This window comes from Rattus norvegicus, chromosome 10, assembly GCF_021556685.1.
Source record: "Rattus norvegicus strain SHRSP/BbbUtx chromosome 10, alternate assembly SHRSP_T2T, whole genome shotgun sequence".
Classification (NCBI taxonomy): domain Eukaryota; kingdom Metazoa; phylum Chordata; class Mammalia; order Rodentia; family Muridae; genus Rattus; species Rattus norvegicus.
The window spans coordinates 48146347-48155674 of NC_141543.1; the positions used below are offsets into that span (position 1 = coordinate 48146347).

Here is a 9328-nt window from a genome sequence, read left to right on the forward strand (position 1 = left end):
GGGACCCACCCTATGCAATCAATCCCAGGGTATGAAAGCTGGTTGGTGTGGTGCTGGCAGCAGTTAGCTCTCACAGCTTTTCTTGATTCTCAGAACTGTAGTCACAACATCCTGGAAACTGGGTAGGAGGGTCTTAAATTAATTACAGGCCAGCATGGCTCCATAGTGAAATTCAGACTTAAGAACTACTAGTGTTAGACTTAGGTGAGGTAGTTTTTAAATGCAGGAAGCTAAGGGATTATAGTGCCTAGTCTCTCTGTTCTATGCCTATCTGTATAGGAAATGCCAATTTTCGCTAATTTCTCACAAGATTGCTGGGTCAACTGTTGCCAGAATAAGCATGTATCCCAGACATTTTCAGAGTTGGACTGAGGCTAAGCAGAGCTTTCTAGGTAAAAGATTTGGGTCCAGGTTAGCCCATGGTGGCTCTGGAATCTAGACAACTTTTCTTTTGAAGAGGTTGAGAAAGATCTGACAAACTGTCACCTGTGAAGCCTGAGTACTTATTCTCTGCCCCTTTGTAGTACATGGGTTACTGTCCTTATTCTGGATGATAGTAGGCAGCAGCCTTGCGTAGAGTATCTCTCTGGTCACATGAGATGTCTTAAAGGTGTAAGGCTTCACCTGAGGATACGCAGGTCAGTCGGTCTGTTACCACTTAGTAGCCTGGTGCCTGCCTTACTATTTCCTTACTCTGGGAGGGAGGGAGGGAGTGTGTGGGCAAGAGTATAACTGTGTAAAACTTGAGCAGTGTTGTAGCCTCTAAAAGAAGTTGGCGTTTTCTATTGTGATGGCACTATGTTATGTCTCTCTGTCTTAATAACTTTTCTATTACTGTGAGGAGACACTGTGACCAAAGTGACTTATAGAAAGAAGAGTTTACTGGGGGCTTGTGGTTTTAGAAGGTGAATCCATGACCATGGCAGGAAGCATGGTGGCAGGTACAACACTGGAGCAGTAACTGAGAGCTGGTATCCTTATCAGCAGGTAGAACACAGAGAGGGCAAGCAAGTCCACCCTCAGTGACACCCTTTCTCCAACAGGTCAAACATCTTAATCCTTCCCAAACAGTTCACTAACTGGAGACCAAAGTATTCATATATAGGAGGTTATAGTGGTCATTCTCATTCAAACCTCCAGAGTTCCTACCTTGAGCATGGGCCTTTGTTTTCTTCACATGCTCCCAGACATGCTTTCTCCTTACACAAGGCCATCCTAGTTCTGCTCTGCCTTGTCTCTTGCCTATGGTGTTTGTTCAGATCCTCTTTAATTGGCTTATTGTCAAATCTCTCTTTAGTAGGAGTGGGTGGCTGTCTTTTTTTTTTTTTTTTTTTTCCGGAGCTGAGGACTGAACCCAGGGCCTTGCGCTTGCTAGGCAAGTGCTCTACCACTGAGCTAAATCCCCAACCCCAGCTGTCTTTTTTTTTTTTTTTTTTTTTTTTTTTTTTTGATTTATTTATTTATTATATATAAGTACACTGTAGCTGTCTTCAGATACACCAGAAGAGGGCATCAGATCTCTTTACAGATGGTTGTGAGCCACCATGTGGTTGCTGGGAATTGAACTCATGACCTCTGGAAGAGCAGTCGGGCGCTCTTAACCGCTGAGCCATCTCTCCAGCCCCCCAGCTGTCTTTTTAAATAGATGTTGAGGCAGGATTTAAATATACTCTTGAGGCAGGGTCTCACTTGAACCTAGAGCTCACAGACTTGACTATCCCAGCTGGTAAGCTCCAGGGACTAACTTTTAGCTTTCTGTTAGTCAAGTCTGGCCTTGAACTGCTGTCTCCCAACTGCTGTAATTTATGTGTTTTACACACATGTATATTTATGTACCATGTATATGCAGGGTGCCGTTAGAGGCCAAAATAGGGTATTGAATCTCTTGGAACTAGAATTACAGACGGTTATGAGCCAACCACCATGTGAGTGCTGGAAACGATGTGGGTGGGTCTTCAGCAAGAGCAGCCAGTACTTTTAACTGCTGATCCCCTCTGTCTACTTACATATTAACATGCTGTACTTGCTAAAACTAATTTGTCAAAAGGAACTTGTTTGTACTTCAGCCTTGTTGTACCTGTTTAAGTCAGTGGATCTCTTCCCATTTGGGGGTTTTGTATCACATATTTACATTACAATTCATAGCAGCAACAGCAAAAATGGTGTTAAGGTTGGGGGTCACCATAACATGAGGAACTGTATTAAAAGGTTGCAGCATTAGGAAGGTTGAGAACCACTGTTCTAAGTGATAGCAGGTGAAACTCAGAGCTGAACAGATGGCTAGATTAGATGCTAGGGCAGCCTGGCCTGACCCTCTCCTGTCTTTCCCATCAGAGCGGAAGCGCTTGGGCATTGGCCAGTCTCAGGAGATGAACACCCTCTTCCGCTTTTGGTCCTTCTTCCTCCGAGATCACTTCAATAAAAAAATGTATGAAGAGTTCAAGCAGCTGGCACTGGAGGATGCCAAAGAAGGCTACAGGTGAGTGGGGTGGGCCGGGGGGGGGGGGGAGTTAGGGCCTCAGTAAGTCAGCTGCCAGAACTGAAATTTAAAGATGAGCAAGGTATTCACACCAAATTTGAAAGGTTCTGTGGTACGTTTGTGCAAGCAGAGTTCTCTTTTGCTCTTTACCTCTTTGTTCCTTGCTCTGTTCATTGTGCCCTTAAGCCACCAGCAAACCTACCTGGGGAAGCGGGGGCTGGGTATGCTTTACCATATAGGGCTAAGCTTGTGACTGTCAAAAAGCAAAGCGGGGGCTGGAGAGATGGCTCAGCGGTTAAGAGCACCTGACTGCTCTTCCAGAGGTCCTGAGTTCAATTCCCAGCAACCACATGGTGGCTCACAACCATCTGTAAAGAGATCCGATGCCCTCTTCTGGTGTATCTGAAGACAGCTACAGTGTACTTATATATAATAAATGAATAAATAAATCTTTAAAAAAAAAAAAAAAGCAAAGCGGATCATCAGCACAGCACTGGGAAACGCAATGTTATATACACAGCATCATTTGGTGAAATTTTTTTTTCCTCCCTTCTCTCATCTCCTCCATCCCTACCCCTAAAACAGAATTTCCCTATGTAACCCTGGTTGCCTTGGAATTCACTGTGTAGATCAGGCTGATTTCGAAACGCCTAGATCTGTCTGCCTCTGCTTCTTGAGTATTGGGATTAAAAGCATTTGCCACTAATACTACCAGGGGGCAAATAACCCCCCACCCCCATCCACCTGATAAGGTTTCTCAGTGTTAGGCCTGGCTGTCCTGAAACCTTCTTGTAGACCAGGCTGCCTTCAAATTCAGGGATCTGCCTGCCTCTGCCTCCCAGTGCTGGGATGAAAGGCCAGTTGTTAAGTTATTTTAACAGGGCAGGAGAGATGGCTCAGCGTTTAAGAACACTGACTGCTCTTCTAGAGGTCCTAAGTTCAATTTCCAGCAACCACATGGTGGCTCACAGCCATCTGTAATGGCATCCGATGCCTTTTCTGGTGTGTCTGTGGATGGCTATAGTGTACTCATATAAAAATAAATAAATCTTTTTTTATAAAGTTATTTTAACAATATAAGGCTATTGTAACAGTTCCTGAATTTTTCTAAACAACTCTATTACTTAGAGTTTTGTATTTTGTTTAATTGTGAATACTTTTATGTGTCTGTAAAATATAAATATTTTCTGGTCTTTTGGTTTTACATTTCTAGTGGTAATGAACAAACATGGTGATTGGTGTGGGTCAGAGAGGTGGTATAGGAATGAGTGTTTTCCTGTGATTGGATAGATAGGTGATTTTTTTTGTCTTCATGATTTTGCCTTCATTTTGTTTGTCAGGGCTACTCTACTGCTTTTGGAGCAAAAAGCAGATCAATGTGAGTACAGCAGATCAAGGTGGGCAGAACTGACTGAGCTCTGCAAAACTAAACAGCTCTTCAGGGCTGTATTACTGCTGCTGTCCGTTTGCAGTGGGCCTGCCATGTGTCCAGTCCAGGATAGTTGACTGTCTTAACTATTCAGAGTGTCTTTGCTAGGCCAACAACCCCTGCTCCCCTCTCCATTCAAGTGGGTCTTGTGCCAGCTTCATTTCCCTACCCTCCACAGGTACGGTTTGGAGTGCCTTTTTCGATACTACAGTTACGGCCTAGAGAAGAAGTTCCGGCTGGACATATTCAAGGATTTCCAGGAGGAGACTGTGAAGGACTACGAGGCTGGTAAGAGTCTGTCAGAGTTGCAGTGGCCTTCCTGGGCCTTACTGTGTTACACCCCAACTCTCTCTTCATAGTCCACCTACCCATTTTTTCACAGGCCAGCTCTATGGATTGGAGAAATTCTGGGCCTTCTTGAAATATTCCAAAGCCAAAAATTTGGACATTGACCCCAAACTGCAAGAATACCTCGGCAAATTCCGCCGTCTAGAAGACTTCCGAGTGGACGTGAGTGAAAGTCTCTCCTGACTCCTAACTGTCCTGTAAAGAGCGTCCCTCTGCTGTCTGTGACGTCCACATGACAGTGGACAGCAGCAGGTGCTCACTAGAGTTGCTGTTTCCAGCTTCTCTCCTATTGTCACAGCCTACCTGCTTATCCAGGCCCACTACTGCTAGTTTGTGTCAGGATCAGGACCAGCTACTCTGATAAATATACTTGTTCCTTCTGGGAAAAGAAATTTGTAAATTAATGTCCAGTCCTCTATTGTCTAGAGCAGTGCCTCAATAGTGACATCCTGTGGTGAGTCTGGATATTGCTTCTGAGTGTGTCAACAGCTGCCTTTAAAGGCAGCTTAATTGACTCATCTTTGGTGTCTGTGCAAAGTACTTCAAGTGAGATTTTCCTCCAAGAAGTCTGTGGTACTGGAGGTTTACCTCAGTGGTAAGGTACATGTTTAACCTATTGAAGGCCCTGGTTTTGATGACCAGCACCAAAGAAGATAGAAAGGCTTTTAACCAAAAAGTTGATAATGTACAGTCTCTGATACTCAGGTTGTTCTCTTAAGAACTTTTAGCAGAAAGTTGGTAGGTGTAAGTAAGTAGCAGCAGCAGCCCTTAGTTCTTTTAGAACTGACACTTCCTGGGGCCCAGACTGCTGAGCACACAGTTCCTGCATTCTGAACCCCTAGTGGCGAGCATAGGTAAGAGTGTCATCAATTTACAGATTGGTAAGCTGGGCTTGTTCTTACCTACTCTTGAGAGGAGAGAGTGTGCTAAGGACCAATGGCTGGACCTTAGTACCTGGAAAGTGCTTTTGGTGGCCTTTGGTGATAGTAGGGCAAGCTGAATCACAGTCTTCATTGTTGACTCATGGGCTTGGTGAAGGCTGGAATAAGACTGCTCCAGTATATGTGGCTCTCTCTATACCAATATAGCCCATACATACACCATGTTGCATTCCATGTACCATAGGTCTTTTCCTAAGAGAACCTTTGTAGAAGGGGACAAAAATTTACAGGATCAAAACCTCATCTTTAGGATATGGACCTAAATATAGGAAGCCTTTGACAAATTACTTTGTTTGGTCCCACTCCTTATTTCTGGTAGTGTCCACATGAAAGGACAGGACATAAACCAAACCACTGTCCACATTTGGAAGTGGAAAGGAGACCTCTGATTGGTTCTGGAAAGTGGTGTGGCTAGTGTTCTCTGACCACTTTTGACTCCTCTGTTACAGCCCCCCATGGGCGAGGAAGGCAACCACAAGCGACACCCAGTAGTAGCAGGAGGCAGCGGAGAGGGCAGGAAGCGGTGCCCTTCCCAGTCTTCCAGCAGGCCTGCCACTGGGATCAGCCAACCCCCTACGACACCTACTGGCCAGGCCACTCGAGAAGATGCCAAATGGACAAGCCAGCACACGGACACACTGACTTTGGGAAAGTGAATGACCAGAAGCCCCATGGGGTTTGGGATAGAAGGGGTGGGGTGGGTGAGGATCTATGGGGGTGCCCAGGCTCAGGAGAGTGAACAAGAGAAGGGACAGGCCTCGAGTTATTGAGGATAGGCCTTTGCGCTAAGTAGCAGTGTATACAACATTTGGGCTATTAGCGGTGCTCCTGGGCGGGAGCCTCCAGTTGCTACCCCTTCCCCTGTCTCCATGACCTTCCATCATAACTTCTAAGGGGGGAGGGGAAGGGGGGAGATTTTATATATATATATATATATATATATATACATATATATATATCAAGTTTTAAATTATTGATAGTTTGTCTGGATTACCAAAATCACTCTTCAGCCCTTCCTGTGGCTGTTAGGTCGACCTGTCTCCCCTGCCTCTTCCCGCTCCCCTCAAGCCAACTATGCAGCCCACCAGAAGGCTCTGGCGGTTCCCATGGGCCCTAGAAGCACCAGCCCCTTGATCACCTGGGGTTTGCCATCACCGTGTCCCTGCTGTTCCACATGCCCTTCTGCCACCTCTGGGGGAAGGAAACCAAAGGATCTCAGTGGGGGTTGGGGAGCTTCAGCCTCTCCCCCCTCACCCCCTCGCCCCACCCCAGAGATGCTGCTCACACCAGAAGAGACTATTGAAAGATGATTCATTTTATTTTTTTCTCTGACCTTTTCCATCCTTGGGAAAACAGAAAACAAAAAAAAAAAAAAAAAAAAAAACAAACAAAAACAAAACAAAACCAAAAAAAAACAAAAAAAAGAAAAAGAAAGATAAAAGAAGAAAGAAAAAAACAAAATCGACCACTTTTTAAAAATGACAAAAAAAAAAAAATCAGAACCCACCTAATCCATAGAAAGTGATGTCTTTCCCCCTCCTTGGAATTTTTCTTCTGTTCTGTTTTTGGAAATAATATTTTTTTAAAAGTTGCCTTATTGTGGAGCGGGAACCTGAACTAATGCCCAAATGCCTGTTTTCCTGAGCCTCTGGAAGAGCTCCGCCTGCCGGGGATGTCCCTGGGCTTGGACTCACTAGAATTTCTTCGGGACTGAGTTGCATGTACCAGGCCTCCTGCCTGGAGGCAAGAGAGTTGGGGCAGTTTTATCAGAACTGTGCCCAGAACACCCCTGCTGTTGCATTGTCTGAAGCTGATGTCCTGTGTCTGCACACTGTCGCCACTGTTCTTGTTCTGCTTTCTTTCGACTCACCAGGCCTGCCCTGCTTTGCCCTGCCCTGTCCCACCCTGCCCTGCTGCCCTGAGAACCCCAAGGCCAAGTTTGCTTCAAACTGTTGTAAACAGAATTGGTCTTGCCTGGTACACACTTGTCCACAGTCTGCACATCTCCTCAACCCCAGAACAAGGGAATGAACACCCACCAGTGTCCACAACTTAGATCTGTGTCTAACCTTAAAGACCTTTGACCTCAAGGAGGTTTGTGTCACAAGGTGGAGAAAGGTACCATTCTCTAAAGGTCTGATGTGGTCTTCCCTCCCATCTTAATACCATCACCCCCTGCAAGCCATCTCTGCCCACCTCTCATTGACCCTGCCTGGGATAGAGGGGTGAGAGGAACCAAGGGCTGGGGAATCCTGACGTTTGGTGAAGCCCCATGGCAGGAAGGTATATGTGGACAGAGTATACCTGACTTCTCTTCAGAAGCCACTGACTGCCTGAGCTGCACTTCAAATGCCAGAGGAGTGGCTGGAAGCTGCTGTCACCACGAGCTGAGGAGGGTGATGAAGGACTGAGCACACAGGCTGGGGAGACTGCATGCTCACCCCACACTGGGACCTGGGCGGCACAAGGAGGTGTGGTCTTTTTTGCTCAGTTAATTGAAACTTGTGTGACCTTCCTCATCACTGAGTTCCTCAATTGTCCCAAAAGTTGGGACTAGGACACAGCAACCCAGCTGGCAAGTGTTTGCCTCTGCCTTGGTTACCTTGTCACTTTTAGCTCATGCCTTGTCCCACTCTGTCCTCCCGGTGCTTAGAATGTGGGAATCCCTTGCCAGCTCCTGTAAGACTCTCTTGTCCCAAACAAATATGGGAACAGGATCTGCTGCTGGGATCTGAGGCCTTCTGAGTTTGGTACCTGCCCTATGGTACACCTTCACCAAACAGTGGGCTCCCTTCTTCCCTTCCCTGTCTTCCTTTCCTTTCCTTGCTCAGCCCTATACTGTATATCCTGTACCACAGAACCTCAGGGCTCGAGGCCCAGTGTCAGGGAAGGTGGTTTCCATCTAGACTATCCAGGCTAGGTTTGCCATCCTCTCCCGGATCCTCCCAGACCCTCTGAGGGAAGAAGCCCCTCTGGGGTGGGAAGGCAAGGCTATCATCTCAACCCAGGCTGAGGAGGGGTGGGAGTGTGTGTGTGTGTGTGTGTGTGTGTGTGTGTGTGTGTGTGTGTGTGTGTGTTTTGTGACATGTTAAAGAGTTGATGTTGCAGAGTAGTTTACATCCTCACCTTCTGAAGACACTTGAATTTAGGACCGATGTATCTGTGACAAGTATGCCAGGAGTGGCGGGGGCCACCAGAGCAAGCCACTTCCCCATCACCATCTTCCCATGGGATCCAAGACCTAAGACAGCCTGCCAAATGGAACCGCCTTCATCCTCTGCCTGTGCAGGGTTGGTCATCCACCTGGGCCCAGCAAGGAGCAGAGTGTTGTTTGCCCTCTGAGCCTCAAGAGTAAATTTGCTACTCGAAGAGAAGGCTGCCTGGCCCTGCTCCAGCCTGGACCCCAGGTTCAGACAGAGGTGCTGAGCCCCATGTCAAGTTGTTAAATGTTTTTGTTCTGTAGCTCCGTCCCACTCCTTTTTGATGATATTTACAAAAGAAAGCAAGCTGCTTGGAAGGTCTGGACGTGAGGGAAAGGGCATGAAGACAAGGCTGATAGTGGGGAGTGCTAGAGGCTTGGTTGTTCCCCTGGATAGGACCCCAGAGTCTCTCTAGTTAAAGGGCCCCTAGGTTCTCCCCAGCTCCCACCCTCTCCTCCAGCCATGGTGATGGCAGAGGCAGAAGAAAACTTTGAGCCCAGTTCTCACAGGAAAGGAAAACTCTCATGGGCTTTGCAGAGAAGGTTCCACCTTACGCTCGTACATTGTCTTTACCATGTTCTAGGATATCACATTCAACAGGACAAAAAAATGTAAAATACTTGAATGAGCTTGTATTATAACATTAATATTATTGAGAGTGTCTGCTTCCCAGGCTGAAGTGATTCATTCATTATTCTGGTCCTGCTCTAGTCCTTTGTAATTGGTGGTAATTATTATGCTTTTCTTTTTAATACAAAAAAATGTATAAAAATAAAAACTTGAAAAGGCAAAACACTGGCTGGTCTCCCATCTGGGACACTGCTGTTGGGTGTGAGAGAGAGAAACTTGGTGTGTCCCCCCAGATGGAGGAGCCCACGCTGTACGTGAGCATAGCTACAATACACTCTCAAGAAAAGACTGCTTTTGGCTC

At 46.4% G+C, this 9328-nt stretch overlaps 1 protein-coding gene across 2 annotated transcripts in view; it reads left to right on the forward strand.

Annotated features, from left to right (window-relative positions):
- The window catches only part of Larp1 (La ribonucleoprotein 1, translational regulator), a 55199-nt gene extending 46009 nt beyond the window's left edge, over positions 1–9190 (forward strand). For both annotated transcript variants that reach the window (NM_001427639.2, XM_087571725.1), the window contains 4 exon segments: positions 2335–2479; positions 4087–4196; positions 4291–4418; positions 5647–9190. In NM_001427639.2, the coding sequence (NP_001414568.1) occupies positions 2335–2479; positions 4087–4196; positions 4291–4418; positions 5647–5853 (590 nt within the window). In that variant the 3' untranslated portion in view covers positions 5854–9190.
- Positions 9191–9328: the final 138 nt, after the last annotated feature.